This window comes from Rana temporaria, chromosome 6 (genome assembly GCF_905171775.1).
Source record: "Rana temporaria chromosome 6, aRanTem1.1, whole genome shotgun sequence".
In the NCBI taxonomy this organism is placed as follows: Eukaryota; Metazoa; Chordata; class Amphibia; order Anura; family Ranidae; genus Rana; species Rana temporaria.
Window position 1 is genome coordinate 77,544,622 of NC_053494.1, and position 18,387 is coordinate 77,563,008.

An 18,387-nucleotide genomic window follows, 5' to 3' on the forward strand; every position below is an offset into this window, starting at 1 on the left:
CAAAGTCAACATTATCAACACGTATATTGTAACACATCTGAGAAAAAGTGCCCACAATCAGATATCTGGTGACAATATGGCCTATAAGCAAAAAGGGGTAGGGCAGGAGGACATGTTGGGACAAGGGGGAGAGAGGAGGGGGAGACAGGAGAATAGTAGGACCAAGGGAAAGGGGAGAACAAAAGGAGGGGGGGAGAAGGAGGGAAAAACAGCATTCCAAAATATCATGGACCCTGGAGGGGGATCTCCTCCAGGGTGTATTATAGAACTATAGTGACATCTGTAGGTAATCAGGATGACCTCAAGCAGGTGTAAGACTAACAGTACAGTTATAAGGGAAATACTATTCATTAAAAAATAGACCAGAATAGCAATCATGAGAATATGTCAAAAACCGTCTCAAACCATATGAAGCTATAGCATGAGACATACTGAGAATAGGCTAAAACATCAAACAAGAATGTGAAAAAAAAGAGCAACCCCTAAAAGTCCTAAGGGGTTGTAAACATCTCCCCCAAGCATGGGGGGAGATCAAGGATAGGTAGTCCCATTGTGCCTTGATAGAAGAATCTGCTGCAGATGAGACAAAGTATAGCGGAAACTTCAGTTCATGGGTTCAGCCCGGCACTGGGGGAAAAGACAAAAAAGGAGAAAGAGACCTGCAAAAAAACAAAGTTAGTCAAACACCCTCAACAAGGTGAGTACAGTTGGCGGTCAGAAGCTCCATCCCTGGGAGAACGAACAGGGGTCCCCTTGCGAACAGAGGAAGGACCCGGCTGGGATCTCTTTGGGGTGAAGGTGTATGGGTGAGCAGCGTTGCGGGCTGGGGTGCGAGGAAAGTTAGTCTCTGATGCTTGTGCAGGGACGGCAAGATGGAGGGATTCCAAAAGGCGCTGCAAAGATTCAGGTGAGGTGCAGGAGTGCTGCTGCCCCTGGTAGGAAAATTGCAAACCGAAGGGGAATCGCCAGGTGTATTTCAGGTGGTGTTGAATAATAATTTGCAATTGGGGCTTCATCGCTCGTCTCTTAGCGATTGTAAGGGGGGCTAGGTCAGAAAAGAGCAAGTAGGTATGGCCCTGGAACAGGAGAGTGTCCTTATTGCGTGCAGATGCAAGTAATTGTTCCTTTGTGCGGAAGAAATGCAGTTTAATGATGATGTCCCGTGGGGGACCATCTTGTTGGTGGCGGGTAAGGGCCCTGTGGATCCGATCAAATTCCAAACGTTCGATCGGAATAGAGGGTGAAAGTTCCGAACAGGGCCGTGGAGAAGGATTGCAGGTCATCAACAGTTTCAGGTATACCGCAAATACGCAGATTGGACCTGCGAGAGCGGTTCTCTGCATCTTCCAGACGTGATAGGAGTGCTGCATTCTCCTCACGAAGAGCCGCCTGCTCTTGGGCCTGTTCTTGGAGGGTCAGCTCAATATCATCTACGGGGGTTTCCAGGTCCGCTGTGCGCTGGCCTAGCTCCCTGATCTCACGGGACAGACTATTGGTGATCTGATCTGAGGTAGTTTTGAGCGCTTTGTGCAGCATGGTTTCCATGTACTTAAAAAAGTCACCCTGGGACATACCTGAAGGCGTCAGGGTAGAAGAACCGAGAAAAATATGGTACTACAGCGCTACTACTTCTATTAATCTAGGAAAAAAACTACTAAAAACAAAATTACCAAATAATACAGCTGCAAACACAAAGGTGTACAAAACCAATAGTGACAATTATAGCATTAGGTGTTGCGCTTATATTAACTTTGTTACTGTGAATACAATAGTGCCAATAGATACCTGGTACACACCCTAATTAATCAGGAGGTATCAATCAATGTGCAAAATTAGTGAAAGAAAACCAACAAATAACGATACAAATTAATTAAAGGAGAAAACAGTATCGTGTTCCTAGACATAAATCAATAATGTCCCGCTAGTTTGCAGCATGAAAAACTTCAGTGAAAGAAAACTCCACATTGGCTTTAGTATATGGAACAAGGGAGCTAGTCCTTTGTTGTACTCAGTGCAGTATACTTCATCCCCTTAGTCTCCTATTCATCCAGGGTAGGTCAGCTCATGCCAGGAGAAAAGAAACAGACATGGTGCAAAAACTTGTATGCAGGTGTAAATAAACTTATCAATACAGCGATTGCACTCACGAAACACCAGATCAAAGAAAGCTCAGCTTCAATTCAAAAGATGCCGCTCAGTGTCTGCGATCTCCTCAAACAGACGGATCTCCCGTCGATCGCATCACTAGGCTCCTCCCCTGTAGGAGTACCGCTGGTATGCGAGTCAGCTCCGTCCTCATCATCGCTGTCAGCGTGTGTGGATCTGTCCGGGGAGGCTGCACGCTGTTTAGCCTGGGCCTTCGCCGCCATCTTGAACGAGGCGCGGGCCAAGGCCTCTTTGATAGGTTTAGGCTTTGTTTTGCCCCGATGTCCGGTCAGAACAATCCCGGGAGGTGTGGCGTGCGTTCCAGAGGCGACTGCCAGGAAGAACGGGTTGCTGGGTGGTCCAGGTGGCTAATTAGATACCGAAATTGTGGCGGGGAGTGCGGGGCTCTACAGGGACACATCTCCCATCACGAGCCTCGCGCATGCACCCCCGAGCAATACATTATTTAAACCTACTTCTAGTCTTCCCCTCTTCAGATTCCGCTCCAAAACAATAAAATAGAAATTAAGAGCATCTCCAAAAAAGAAGGGAAAATCCCCCAATTCCTTTTATTTCCATGTTATTCCTTTTATTCATTTTTTATTTATTATATATTTATTTTAATTTGTTTTCCCCCTTTTGCCCTATTATCTACCAAACACCAAAAAAAAAAAAAGCCAGTTAATCTAAGGGTCAAAAGGTCCCATTTTCAGATTTTCAATTTCCCAGATTCACTGAGAGGCACGATCAAAAAAAAAAAAAAACCTTATCTCAAAAATAAAAGAAAAATACAATAAAAACATTCATTTTCTCCATAGGGCTTCCTTTACAGCTCTATTCACTTTCTATCCTTATTTCTCACTCCTGTGCTGAATTCCGGATATATATGTTGTTGTAAAACTTCTGAACTGTGTCTGCCTCTCCCTTATTTCCCTGAAAGTTCACTATAGGGGGCTTCTGTCCACTGTTGCAGGCATTTTCAGCCAATTAGGGACTTCCATGGCTTCTGCACCCAAAAAATGAAAAAAATTCTGGGAGTTGGGCAGGGTCCCTTAAATTAAAACTCTGCCCCTCCTTCTTAACAATCATTGCCAACGGATACCCCCATCGATATGTAGCCCCCTTAGTAAGCATATAATCCAGCAGGGGTTTTAGCATACATCGCCAAATTTTAGTTTGCTTGCCGAGGTCAGGATATATCTGTATTTCTCCACCCTCCCAGTTCAATGTTCCCTCTTTCCACGCTGCCCTCAGTATGTCTTCTTTGACCTTATAAAAGTGTACCCTACACAAAACATCTCTAGGGTTAATCTGAGCAGGATTTCGAGTAGTAGGGACCTTATGCACCCGATCTAGTTCAAGTAGGGTATCTGGGGGATTCTTCAGCACTTTATTAAAAATAGCCGTAACCGTCTCTCTCAAAGCAGGTCCCTCCAAACTCTCTGATACCCCCTTTATCCGGATATTGTTCCTTCTACTCCTATTTTCAGCCTCCTCTGCTTGTAGTTGTAGCATAACTAGTTGTTGGTGCTGTTTCTTTAATTTTTCCTCCATAGTTTCTAACCTGGAGTCCATGATATTATGCTGTTCTTCCAGGTTATTAATTTTTTGGTCCCTCCATCATTACTTTGGAGCAAACCTCCTCTATTTCCTCTCTCAATGCCCCCGTTCTGCTAGTTACTAGCTTCTGTATGTCCTCTTTTGTGGGGAGCGCTTGTAAAAGCTTGCTGAGCTGTCTGATGTCTGGCTCTGCATCCGGCTCCTGGGTCTGTGTGTCCCGAGTATTATACAAGCATACCTGTACCTCCTCCCCGCTGACTGTCGGGGTCTCGACGGAGGGCTCCACCTGTGTTGCTCCCATCCCTCTGGACATACCTCCGGTCTGCACGGATGTCATCGCTGGGGCTTGAGATGATATCTCGGGTAGTGAGTCCCGCCTCGAGACCATGCTGGAAGCGGCGTCCTCCTGCTGTGTCAGGTCCCTCTTCACTGTCAGGTATCGAGTGATATAAGAGTGACTGGGAGTATACAGGAACCCCTGAACTCCTTCCAGAACTCTTCCCCCGCAGTGACATGAGCTATGTAAGGCTGAGTAGGGCTTCCAGTACTGGCGGTCTGCTGGAGGATGCACCATGATCTCGCTAAGCTCTCCTCTCCAGCTTCACACTCCGCCATGCTTAGGTCACTCCCCCCGGAAAACGGAAGTCCTCAATTCCACCCTCCCTCCTTCTTTACTGGCCAGAGGGCTGCATTTGTTTTAGATTGGCATTCTTTAATTACATTTTGTGCTAACAAATTCCTCACTGTACTCTCTCTGTATGGGATAGATTTGGGCGGAATTTTGTACTGACGCTGAGGTGGCGGATCAGAGCCTTTAATTTTAACAATCATGTTTGAAACTCTACCACATTGCGCTTTAGACGTTGCCCACACTTTATGTTGCCACAAGATTTTAGCCAATATTTGGTCCTCTGTTTTCAGTATTGCCTGTGGGTCAATGATTTCATTTGTTTTAACTGATGCAACCTCCCAACTGTTAATGACCATGTGCACCTTGCCTTTGTATCTAGACCCTTTCCACAATACCCAATTACATAGATCTAGAATCAGTCCATGTGCCCCCATGACATCCAAGCCCAAAATAGGGCCCCCATGCGTTGGGGAAAGAAACAAACTGTGTTCCACACATAACCTATTTCTATGGGTACACATATTGATTGCTCAGAAGGTACTAGTTGTTCTCCGAATCCTCTAAGGAAGATTTGTTTCCCATTAAGATCTTTTTGAAGTTTGATATTATTTACACTTACGGCAGCTCCCGTATCTAATAATACATTTGTGCGATGGCCCCCTATCGCCCCTTGGATACATGGTCTGCCGCTTTTGTCCCTGCCCAGATGACATAATAGAGACAATACTGGGGCCTGAAATCTCTATGGTTTAAATTAAGGATTGGTTCGGGGGTAAAGGTTTTATATTCTTCCTGGTTTACTTAAGCTTGCACTATCTTCTCTAACTCCCTAAAAAGAGGACCATATAATGTAGCATCAGGTGCCTTGTTCTGCTCCGTTGCCACCTTATCTGATCCATGTTTTTGCTGTTCCTTCTTATGCCAAAGCCTCTTCTCATCCGTGTTCCTCCTAGGCAATTGACAGTCCTTCATTACATGGCTTGTATTTCTACATCTAACACCTGCCTGCAAATCTCACTCTACCTTCACTTTTAACTACTCCTGCAATTCTCTTGTGGGGCCTATTGTCTTGATCTGTCTCCCGAACCCAGTCCCTTAATATGTTTATAAAGGTCTGGTATGAGGTGGCATTCCTCAGTGCAATTCTGGTATGTTAATCAATACATGTGCACTTATTAGCCATAGAACACAGAAAACTACTGTCATCATGAGACATATCAGGACAATTGTATGTGGCCTTATAAATGGTGAAGTATTCACTGCAAAAGAGTATTGGATCAATTCCCCTCCTAAATTTAGTATTTTCTAGGGTATCTGAACCCCTAGTATACCTTCCTCCCATTATGCGCTGCATTTCCCTCATTCTATCTGCCGAGTTCCCCCAATTTGAGTTTAACTTGGGAGTTAGACCTCTGATTCCTGACTGGTGGTTGCAGTTTTTCACACAGTTGCAATGGAAGGCATGCACAGAGGAATGCACATGCATCCTTATTGTTTAAAATATAGTGTGTCACTACAGCTTCCAGCCTGTTTGAGAGACTAATGGGTGAAGCACTCGTGTCAAATTTTCCCAAAATCTGGCAGAGATTTGTGCAATCTTGTATAGAGAGTGTCATGGATTGGGTGCTACCCTCCCTTTTTATAATAGCAGATCCTGGCCAAGTCCTTTCCGACGCAGGAGTAAAGAGAGAAGAACTCTGATATGGGGGCTCTTCAGGATTGTCAGCTGACCATACTGGTTGCTGTTCTATCAGCATCCCTTCTCCCTGCTCCTGTGTCACTCTGGACTGTATCCTTGTTAGCACAACAATGGCTGTGCACTTTCTCCATTGCCTGTGCTTTCAAAGATAGAATGGTATGATCTATTTGGGCTAGCTGAGTTCTACTTTCCTGTAACTCTCTCTTAAGCATTTATATTGCAGATTCATTCACAACCTCTTTCTTTTCTAAAGATGCAATACATTGTTCCCTGAACATACATGTTTCCTTCCATTCATCCACTCCTTGCTCCAACAAACTATTCTTAGTCACCAATTGTCTCATCCCTCATTTCATCACACTCACAAACATTTGTGTCAGCATCCACCGCTCGATGACGCGGTGTCGCCGCGGCGACGTGGGCGAGCCTGCCTTTTAAATGCTTCCACGAATGCGTCAAAGTCATTTGACGCATGCGAAGGATGGCGGGCGGCCGGACATGTACGGTAGGTCTGTACAGACGACCGTACATGTCGGGGGGACATGTTTCCAGCGGACTGTTTTAAAGCAAGTCCAGGAAACAGTTGTCCGCTGGAAACCTGTCCGATCCGCCCGAAAGTGGTCCGCTCGTGCCTACACACGGCCAAACATGTCTGCTGAAACTGGTCCGCGGACCAGTTTCAGCAGACATGTTTGGTCGTGAGTACGGGGCCTTACACCATTCTAATTCTGTCTGCTCCACAATCTCCTTAATTTTCTATAAAATGCATACCAAATTGGCCATTCTCTTTTTCTTGCTTTCTTTGGAAGACTTTTAGGGCCTCATTGAGTATTGCATTGCTTTAATAGATCATTGAATTGGTGTATTAACACATTCTTTTGTATATTACTAAAATGGATACAGGCATTTTTTTCAGTTAACTGTTCAAGAATATCCATTGTTATGTTAACTGCAACTAACTACACTGAACAGTTGCTTAGACAATATAAACACAGACCAACAAACAGATACAGACCCACAGGAAACAATAAAACAAAAACTGGACTATTTGTAGTCCTACCTTAATCAACGCCCTTCCTGTCAGACTGCAGGCCACATTGACCCTCTCTAGGAACATAAAGCTCTTTCACTTCCACATGGGTAAAAATAAAATAAAAATAACAAAAATTCAAATTTATAAAAAAAAACTAATTGTAAAAAAAAAAAAAAAAAATATTACAAATAATAAAAAAAATCCTACAAAAATCAATATAATAAAACATATAAAATAAGAAATTTAAAATAATCGAGAGAAAAAATAAAAATTTAAAGGTAAAATAAAGATAAAGTAAAATACAATGAAATCAAAAATAAAAATCAATATTTCTCCCACTTTTTCCACAAAGATGTGTGGTTTATCCTGTCAATCTGCAGGCTATATCACATACCCAGGGGTGATCACTCCCCTTTACTGACCAGTGCATCCACTGGTTACAGGCCTAACACACATTAACACTACACTGAAAACGTTTAACATACAAACATAAATCAGCCAAAAATCTCACCAGTTTCTACGCGTCCGTATGTCTGATGAAATTTCACAGAAGTTTCTGGATCATCAAAGCAAAGTTTCAAGATTCGTGAGCCAGCGCTAATCTTTCCTCTGCGCTAGAGACGATTTTCAGTTCTGGGTTGAGGACTTTTTAGCTTAATGGACTCAATACAAACATACATTGGGGTTTGTGAAGTCTATGTCCAAAGACATCTGTGGTGCCAAATGAAAAATCAATTGAAATATTAAATCATGCAATAATAACTATGTGTCTATTTATCATCTGTATTAAAATGCATGAGTCCCTTTTTTGCTAGTATATAAGACCAGAGTGTATATTAGGTTTATAGCTATAATGCTAGTTATCAAGACAGAAGCATTGCTAGTTCAACATAATTATATTTATTTCCTTCAAAGTAGGAGCATCACATTCTAACAGAAAATGTCTATGGCCTAATAAACAATACTGGCAAATAATATAGAAATATACTCAACACTTTCTCTGCTGCTTTGGCTGAGCTCACGGTGTAAAAAGAGAAGCTCTTATTCTCAGCAGTAAGGTTTTAAAGGACTTGACCCATACACCCTTCAAATACAAACCCATTGCCGCCCATTTGCCATTCACCCTATTATTGCACTTCCGTGATTATTTCCTTGTTATTGATTGTCTCCAGTGGCTAGGTAGGGAAGGACAATCTTGACCATACCATCTCCAATATAGAACAATTCCCTTTGATCCTTGTAAGTAATTTGACCTAATCAATCTCTTTGTTTGTAGAATGCCTATCGTAGGCTTTTCCCTAGACTCTTTGGAGTTGAGTGTAAAGCCTCGTACACACGATCAGTCCATCTGATGAGAACGGTCTGAACGACCGTTGTCATAGGTTAACCGATGAAGCTGACTGATGGTCCGTCACGCCTACGCACCATAGGTTAAATAACCGATCGTGTCAGAACGCGGTGACGTAAAACACAACGTGCTGAAAAAACTAAGTTCAATGCTTCCAAGCATGCGTCAACTTGATTCTGAGCATGCGTGGATTTTTAACCAATGGTCATGACTACCAACGATTGGTTTTGACCTATCGGTTAGGAATCCATAGGTTAAATTTAAAGCAAGTTGGCTTTTTTTTAACCTATGGTTAAATAACCTATGGGGCCCACACACAATCAGTTTTGATCGATGAAAACTGTCCATCAGACCGTTGTCCTCTTGTTAACCTATCGTGTGTACGAGGCCTAAGAGATTACATTCCTGTGGGGGGAGGGGGGGCTTGTTGGGGCATCCTGTTGACCAAGAAGACAGCTTGTCTGTCTGGAACCAGAGAATGGTCAAAATTCAGATATTTATATTCTTTGCAACAAGGGACATCTGCACCCAGCATGGCAAGTGATCCGACAAGGCCCTAGGCGCAAATCCAGCCCCCATTACTCTTGGCATGAGTGATGTAGAAACTACAATGTAGTCTATGCGAGACATAGTGGTGTGGCTAGTTGAATGACATGTGTATGCCCAGGCCGACGGGTTCCGCTGCCTCCACACATCTATTGGGGCAAATTCCTTCAGCAAGCGGTCCAGTCTGGTCAGTCTGAACCCCCCAGGCACCTCCCCCCCCCCCAGCCTGTGCCGGGCGATCCATAAATGGATCCATAGTCATATTGAAGTCCCCCATCCACACAGCCGGTATCATCGGGTGCCTAGCCATAAATGCCAGGCCCGTAGTGACGACCTCCGAGCTGTACGGGGGGGGGTATAGCAAACAATCAGCAAAATAGGCAATCCGCCAATGCGGGCATGTACAAACACATATTTCCCCTGCTGGTCGGTCTCTAAAGATATCAACTCAAATGGGGTGGCCTCTGTTACCAATAACAAAACCCCCCTGGAGAAGCTGGTGTGCGTGCTATGATAAGCCCAGCCTATCCAAGGGCGCTTCAGAGCAGACTGCAAATGACCAGTAACATGTGTCTCGGTCAGAGCAATTCTATTAGCCCTCTATGATTTTAGATATGCTAGGGCTGCTGTGCGCTTAATTTTATTTCTCACACCCTGGACATTCCATGTCAAAAATTTGATTGAGGTCATGGTACCATCAGGTGAAAATTAACTAGCCGGGCCAGCAGGGTGGCGATTTAAATATGACAGTAACAATATCCCACTCATATTAAGATCTCCATTACTTACAGCAACATACAATGGTAGCCTCATCACATCTCTACAGCAACACAGCAAGTACTGTTCTAACCCTTGAGGGTCACAACGGTGACCCTGCCAACAAACAACTCCCCCCCCCCCCAGCCCATCACCTCCCCAACCTGGTGTGAGCATTTGATACCCAACAAATTGAACCAAAGCAAAAAAACGTCCAGCAGTAAAACCTGACTGGAGGCACATATCTTAAGTTCTGTGTGTAGCATGGCATTATAGAGTCAGTCATTCCCAAGGGGGCGGTTGTTCACTGAGCCACGCGTGGTTTCGAAGTGGGAAATGGGCAATACTCCCAAAAGATTTCAGGTCTTTGCTCCTCCTGCTATTCAGCATATTTCTCTCTATGTCCACCCCACTGCTCCAGCAATATCACCAGCGGATCTTAAACATGACCGCTGCAGCACATATATGTAGCAACTAAAAATTCTGACGTCTCCCACCGGGCCCGGACGGAGCAGCTTCCATCCCATAAGGGCCCCCCGAAAAAGTCAAAACGTGTAACAGGACCAAAATTAGAAAAAATAAAACCAACATAGGTTAGGCCCCTAGCACTGATCTGTGACCCCTACAGCAGGGCCTCATGCACGTGGCAGAAGGGACAAGGGAGAAATTCCCCAAAAATCTCCTAATAAATGGTACTCACAGTCAGCCAAGGCAGGCGCTACACTGGTCTCCCCTTACAATCCAACCAGGCCCAGCCGCGGCAGGGTGTCAAAGAACTGCACCCGACCATCTTCTTCCACTCTGAGCCTGGCTGGAAACAGCATGGCATACTTGAGGTTCAGCACTCGGAGGCGACACTTCACATCCTGATATTGGGATCTCTTCCTCTGCACCTCATTGGAGAAGTCTGGAAAAACCTCCACGTGGCCATTCTCCATGTTCATGTTTCCCTACATAATTTTATCCCTGTCCCTGAAGTTCAGGAATTTAGCAATACATATACGGGGCTTTGCTGGTATACAATGCGCCCTCTCCACCGTAAACATGACCGAAAATGCCTCACACCCATACACTTTCATAAGGAGGTTTTCCAAGAATTCAGCCGGGTCTCTGCCCTCCGCCCGCTCCGGTATTCCTATGAAACATAGGTTACAGCGGCGGAGCCTGTTCTCCATTTCGCCCTGATGGGAGTGTAGTTGGCGAATTTGGCGCTGCATGTCCTCCGTGGCATGTTGTAAGGGGTGTAATATGTCCTCTGCGGCGCTGATACGGGTCTCCGTCTCAGTGACCCTGTCCTGAACCGTGGACAGATCCTGTCGCATGAGGGATATATCTATCTTCACCTCATCTATTTTCGCCGTGAGGGTGCCCTGGAGTGCAGCTATAGCCTCCAACACCTTCGCCGTCTCCACAGCATGGCAATCCTCCCCCGGAGTTTCATCCGCGCCATCCTTGGCCGGCTCCTCATCTCCCTTGTGCCAATATTTGGCCAGCTTTTACACCGCAGCAGACAATTTTTTCGGTGGGGACATATTCTTCTCCGGTCCCGGATTCTCCAGGCAGGTTTGTGGGTAAAATTAGACCCAAATATTCATGCAGGCTGGTAGATTTGATTTTTAGCAAGATGAGCTCCTTCTACCCGCATCCTACTCCATTGCTAGCCAGGCCACGCTCCAATTTGCATTAGTCTTTAGATATTGTCTGGTCCTAGGCGTGTAAGACTTCAGGTGTCCTATTCCAAAAAAATCACAAGTATGTGTGTGTGTGTGTGTGTATATATATATATATATATATATATATATATATATATATATATATATATATATATATATATATTCTTTGTAGATCACACAAAGGGAGGATTAAGTAAGTCCACCTTGTCCAAAAAAAAATATGTTGTATAGCTTTTTTCCTATTTTGCCATAGTATTGATAATGTTCTGTAGGTGACAGGGGGCGGTCCAAAAGTGGTTAAAGTAGGATTTTGGTACCCATATGGGCGCATGTCACAAGAAATATAACATGCCAGGGATGAGTTTAATTTTCTTTTCAGCTCTGATTTTATTGCTTTTCTAATTTACGTAACAAAAAACATTATCCACATCCTATAGGTAATGATAAAGAACATACCACATTATAATAATATATAAAACATAAGGCATATAACCATATACCAACACACTGCAAGAGTCCCTACAAAAAAAGAGAGAGGGGAGAAAAAAAAAAAGAAAGCTAAAAATGAAATAACACTGGAGACTGTCTACTCATCAATAAACTCCTATGCTATAAAGAAACACATGGTGATACTCTAGACCAGGGGTCTCCAAACATTCTAAACAAAGGGCCGGTTTATTGTCCTTCAGACTCTTGGAGGGCCGGACTTTGGCCAGCGGGAGTGAAAATTTTTCTGGCATCAGTGGAGTAAACATCTGGTATTAGGGGGTGGAATAGTGCCCCATTGCTGGTATCATAGGGAGGAATAGTGCCCCATTAGTGGTGTCGGTGGGAGAAATGGTGCTCCATTATCAGTGTCAGATGGCAGAATAGTGTCTCGTATCATTGGGAGGGATAGAGCTCCAAGGGCCGGATAAAGGCAAGCAAAGGGCCGGATCTGGCCCTCGGGCCACAGTTTGGAGACCACTGCTCTAGACCATTCAGATTTTTAAACCCTAATGAGAATAACCATGCCTTATCTTCCTTCGTCCAATTAGAAAATATATCATTTCCTACTCCCTATCTTAAAATCCCACAGTGGTGTTAGATATATCACACAACACACAACAAAAAAAAAATAATATAAACAAATAAATAAAACTACTAGAAATGGCTACCTAAACCAAGATCGCCTCATTCAACCCAACTCTCAAACCAGTTTCCTATCTCCAACCCATATATAGATTCCATAATTCAAGGGATTCCCTTAGCACCTTCCAAGGGAGCCAAATTTGGCAACATTGTTCATAAGTGTCCAATTCCTGTGACAGAAGAATCTCCATCCTCTCAATATGGTCTGTGACAGATCTCGGATAACCCAGGTGGGCACATCCGCCAGACCTGTGTCTCCTGTCCTCCAAACGCATCAGCAGATTCGCTATAACCAGCCCTTAACCCCTCAATCACAAGACAAGCCACACAGGTGTTGAGGGTTAAACATGCAGAGCATCAACTGTTTATTAAAAAACAAAACATACGCCTTCAAACAGTTAGGGACACTCCCCTTAGCCTTGTCATATTGGGGGGTAGGGGACAAGGAAGAACCAATGGGAACTCAACACTTGTACATTGAAACAGAAACTACAGTTGAAACATAAAGGGATTATGATAAGCAGGCAGCCCCTCCTACACAATCCCTCCGGAGAGATGTCTCCAGTCCAGACCATTGTCTATGGGCCATGAACCAACATAATTAAACACATCAACAGGGGGGGGGGAGAATGAATGTATTTCAATGCCAGCTTGTCCCCAAGTCTTTCAGTCTCTTCTGGGCCACAGTCTGTGGGCAAGAGGCTGGCCCACAGTCCCTTCCAAAATACACAGTGACAGTGGGTTCTGTTACATTTCTCCCCTTTTAAAAACAGACTAACTAGATTACTGACCCTCAGCTGGTCTGAACCTGTGTTAGTCACAAAGTTCCACCCAGGCAAACATGACCAGGAAAAGTATGACTGGCACTGGGGAGCAAAACCGCACATGCGGTTTCCCGTGAATAAAAACAGCCGCTGCAGAGTGGGAACATCTGTCCGCACTCTCCTGATTCGGGGCTGGGTTGCAGGTATTGGGGGGGGAGCTGAATAATCCTCTGCTCTGAAGTCGGCTGGTAGTGCTAAGCCGTTGGGGAGGAAAAGGTATTTGCTTTTCTCCTGGTGTAGTTACCAGCCGCTAGTGAGGTATCTTGCAGGGGCTATCTCCCAAACTCTCCATCTCTATTTCTGATGCTGGGCAGTGACCAGCGGCACTCTGCCCGATAGCCAGTGCTTCTGCTGGGGAGACATATACAAAGGTAGAGTTGAGTCACTGGAGAAGGGTTTTCTCCCCTCCCGGTTGTGTGACCAGCCACTGGGGTGACTTTTGACAGGGGCTATCTCCCAAACCCTCCAAATACATACTGAGGGCTGGGCAGGGGCCAGCGCAACTCTGCCCCACAGCCAGCGCTTCCGCTGGGGGCATATACACTGGGGTAGTGTCCAAGTGCTGGGGAAACAGCTCACTGAGGTCATCCCTCTGCCCCGTAGCCAGCGCTTCTGCTGGGGCACCGGATGCAATACTCTGGACTTGCTGCTGCTCACCATTTACCAGCCTTGCAGCGCTCGTCTCAACTCCCCCTTCTGAGGCCTTTATGCTATTGGCTTGTCTCGCTGCCTGGGAAACATCCAGTGCGTTCTGGTATTCTAACACTCGCAGTGCCCTCTGTATCATCGCTGCTTCTTCCATTGCGGTTAGGACGGGAAAACATAGGGGCACCCCCTGGCCTCATTTGCTCCGCTTCTTCATGACTGTCCGCTATTTCTCCTGGACAGTCCCAGGCAAAGGGAGCCATGCCAGGCTGCTGATCACCGTCACACAGCCGCCTGTAGGCAATCTCGAGCTCCCATTCCTGCTCAACCAGGAACTCCAATTCCTCCAGGTCGCACACCTCTTCGGGGAGGTCCAGCACCTCATCTCGGAAGTCCAGGATGTCTTCCAGCCACCACTCCTTGTCACTCCCAAAGTCTGGATCCGCGTACATTTTTTTATGGAGCAGCCCCATGCTGCCGTAGCCAATGCCTTCTGTCGGGCTGCCATCTGCTGTACCTGGCCACAGTTGAGACGCAAACCACCAGAGAGCTTTGTAGCTGGTGTCCAGCCTCATCTCCTCCCGGGCCAATCTTCCAAGCTCTGTATTCCACTTGCGGTCGTTCCCTCAGGAACACCTCTCGCGCACAGTACTGTGTCCAGTACATTTCTGTGGAGGAGGGAATGATCTTCCCCTGATGGCACCACTCTTGGCTTAGCGTCTCTTGCCAGAGTTTCAGGTGGATCACATCCCCCCAGCCGAGCATGGTGTGCTCCGTCGCTGGTCCCCGATGTTGCTTCCGCATGCCTTGCAGCCTCCTCCCGAACTCCACTCTCATGCTGGCCGGTCCCCGTAATGCTCATTGGCGGATGCCCGGATCTTGCATCCTGGTGGTGGTTTGGATGTCCCGGACTGCAGGAGATATCCCACTGCTGCCACCACTGTGATGGATCTCGATTGCCCCATGCGGGCACATCCACCAGACCTGTGTCTCATGTCCTCCAAACACACCCACAGCCTGCAGATTCGCCATAACAGCCCGTAACCCCTCAATCACGATACAAGCCACACAGGTGTCAAGGGTTAAACGTGCAAAGCATCAACTGTTTATTACGTACAATACACATACCTTGAAACAGTTAGGGAGACTTTCCTTGGCCTTGTCATAGAGGGGGGTAGGGGACAAGGAAAAACAATGGGAACTCAACACTTGTACATTGAAACAGAAACTACAGTTGAAACATAAAGAAATTATGATAAGCAGGCAGCCCCTCCTTACACATCCCCTGTGGAAATATGTCTCCAGTCCAGACCATTGTCTATGTGCCATGCACCAACACAATTAAACACAACAACAATGGGGGGGGGTGGGGATAAGGGATGTAGCATTACATCACATTATCTCAATGCCAGCTTGTCCCCAAGTCATTCAGTCTCTTCTGGGCCACAGTCTGTGGGCAGGAGGCCAGCCCACAGTCCTTTCCAAAATGCACAGCGACAGTGGGTTCTGTCATATGGTCCATCTCTGAAACTCAATCAACAATGGAGCATACACTGGCCGCCAGTGGTGTGGTATAACAGCTGTCAACCAATGTCTCGAAAGGGCTTTTTTAATGCTTTTATACGAGCCGGGTAATATGGACAGCAAAGTAATTTGTGGCGTGTTGGGAATAGCCACCCCAGTTGCACGAGTATGAAGCTGGAGTATCATATCCCAAAAATTGTGTACAGAAGGACATTCCCACCAAATATGCAATAACGAACCCTTGGCAGAATGACAGCACCAACAAAGGTCTGAGACATTTGGATATATCCGGTGGAGCAACAACAGGGATCTATACCAACGAGAAAGAAGCTTGAAATTCATCCCATGTGCCTTAGTTGCTAACAACATACTATGTGTAAGGATAAACACTTTTTCCCATTCCTCTGATTTAATTTGGACACTCAAGTCCATATTCCACTTATTTGTAACTTCCGGGAGACATGGATGGAAGAAAATGCAGCTTTGAAATTGTGCAAGTTCAGATGAACGTGCACAATTTCAGAGCCGTGTTCAGTGTGAACGAGGGCTCAATGATAATGGTAAACAGGACACATAGAGAGGGTAAATCTCCTTAACGGGGTCACAGACATCACTACAAACTCACAAGCATTCTAATCCCTCTCCACTCTATCCAAAACTTAAAAAAAAAAAAAAAAAAAAAGTTTAGTTATTCTTTTACTCCATTCACACAGAATTCATGTATGTGCACTTTCACTGGATGCATTAATATGCATTTTGTTTTTTTTCTGTTATGGGCTATCCTGGAAAAATTGTGAAAGCGTGTTATTGGTAAGAGTTCTATATATACATATAATTTTTTTTTTTTTGGAGTAAAACAAAAATTAATATTCTTTTATAGTTGTGTAGGGAAACCTATTTTATTAGCCTTATTTAGTAAATAGGTCTTCTAGTTTGTACAGTAACTCATTAGAACCCAATCAGAATTGACTCCAGTGAAGCCAGAAAAGCAGAAAAGGATGTATGGAATATGGCTAAATGTGTACTGTTTAGTTATAATTTGTATCCGTAAGGAGTTTATTTATCAAAATGAAATGCTTGGCTAATTTTTAACTTTCATTCCTAAATTGTGATTTTTGTTTTCTTCACATAGGCAGATTCCAGCATTCAATGTTTCACTAAACCCCAGGAAACGTTGGAGAAATCCTTGGAGATTAACAGACAGAGAGGCAGAAAGAAACACCAAAAGCGACCCAATTACAAAAATGTTGGGGAAGAGGAAGACGATGAAAAGCTATCAGAAGATATTCAAGAAGAGCTAGATAAAGGGAAACCTGCAGAGAGTACCTCTAAAGGTGCCAAGGGGAGTGGAGATACAGAAGGTTAGACTATACTATATTATAGTTAGATTTCCAAAATTGTGGTGGAAGAGCATTGTTGTGTTGGAATACTATGTGGTCTTGTAACCTTTTTCATTATACCCTTAGGCTCAAATCTAAATATAATTTCTGTATCAGGCTAGACATTGCAAGTCAGCCTGACATAGTGGTCACACCCTTGCCCTCCAGCTGGAGATTATTGGGGTTGATTTTCCAACTAATATGTGGAGATTATAGGGGTTGTTAAAATTTTAATTAAAATGACCACAAAGCTAGAGTTGTTGATCACTGCAACTGATCTGAAATCTTTTTTTAACCACATGCCGACCGGGCCATAGCCGAAAGACGGCTACAGCATGGTCAGTTTATTCTGGGAGGACGTCCTCACAGAATTGCGCCCCCGTGGGCCGCGCCACGTGAATGTCCTCAGGACCCGGCGCGTCACAGAACATGGTAAAGGCCAATAACAGCGGCCCTTTACCATGTGATTGCTCTGTCCAATGACGGAGCGATCACTTGTCAACAAACCGGAGCTTGTCGGGTGCAGCTCCTCCCCTCTCCTTGCACCGATCAGTACAGTGTTCGAAGAGAGGAGGGAGCTGAGTGCAGCAGCTCTGTGGGCTGTCTCTGGAGTGCCTACAGTGCTGATCTGTCTCTATCCAGGCTCCATATGTGCCCACCCATGCCCTTTATGGTTACCATTCAGGCTCCATATGTGCCCATCCATGCCCTATATGTACCCATCCATGCTCCATGTGGACATCCATGCCCTATATGTACCAATCCAGGCTCCATATGTGCCCATCCATGCCCTATATGTACCTATTCATGCTCTATATGCACCAATTTATGCTATATATGTGCCCATTCATGCTCTATATGTGCCCTTCCATGTTCCATATTTGCTCATCCATGCTCCATCCATCCCTGACTCATCTGTGCTCCATCCATGCTCCATCCGTGCTCCATCCATGCCTGGCTCATCCATGCCTGGCTCATCCATGCTCCATCCATCCCTGGCTCATCCGTGCTCCATCCATCCCTGGCTCATCCGCTCTTCATCCATCCCTGGCTTATCCGTGCTCCATCCATCCCTGGCTCATCCGTGCTCCATCCATCCCTGGCTCATCCGTGCTCCATCCATCCCTGGCTCATCCGTGCTCCATCCATCCCTGGCTCATCCGTGCTCCATCCATCCCTGGCTCATCCGTGCTCCATCCATCCCTGGCTCATCCGTGCTCCATCCATCCCTGGCTCATCCGTGCTCCATCCATCCCTGGCTCATCCGTGCTCCATCCATCCCTGGCTCATCCGTGCTCCATCCATCCCTGGCTCATCCGTGCTCCATCCATCCCTGGCTCATCCATGCTCCTCTATGCTCATTCTTGCTCATTTTTGCCTCATCTGTGCTAATTCTTTCTCATTTTTGCCTCATCTGTGCTCATCCGCGCCACATCAGTGCCCATTTTCGCGGCATCAGTTCTCATTCATGCCACATCAGTTCATCCATTCCG

The 18,387-nt window shown here is 45.5% G+C and overlaps 1 protein-coding gene across 13 annotated transcripts in view; it reads left to right on the plus strand.

Annotated features, from left to right (window-relative positions):
* Positions 1-18,387, plus strand: part of CLEC16A (C-type lectin domain containing 16A) — a 1,403,906-nt gene that overhangs the window by 544,648 nt on the left and 840,871 nt on the right. For all 13 annotated transcript variants that reach the window (XM_040358542.1, XM_040358539.1, XM_040358533.1 and 10 more), the window contains one exon: positions 16,648-16,876. In XM_040358542.1, coding sequence (XP_040214476.1) covers positions 16,648-16,876 — 229 coding nt within the window. The remainder of the gene's footprint in view (positions 1-16,647; positions 16,877-18,387) is intronic.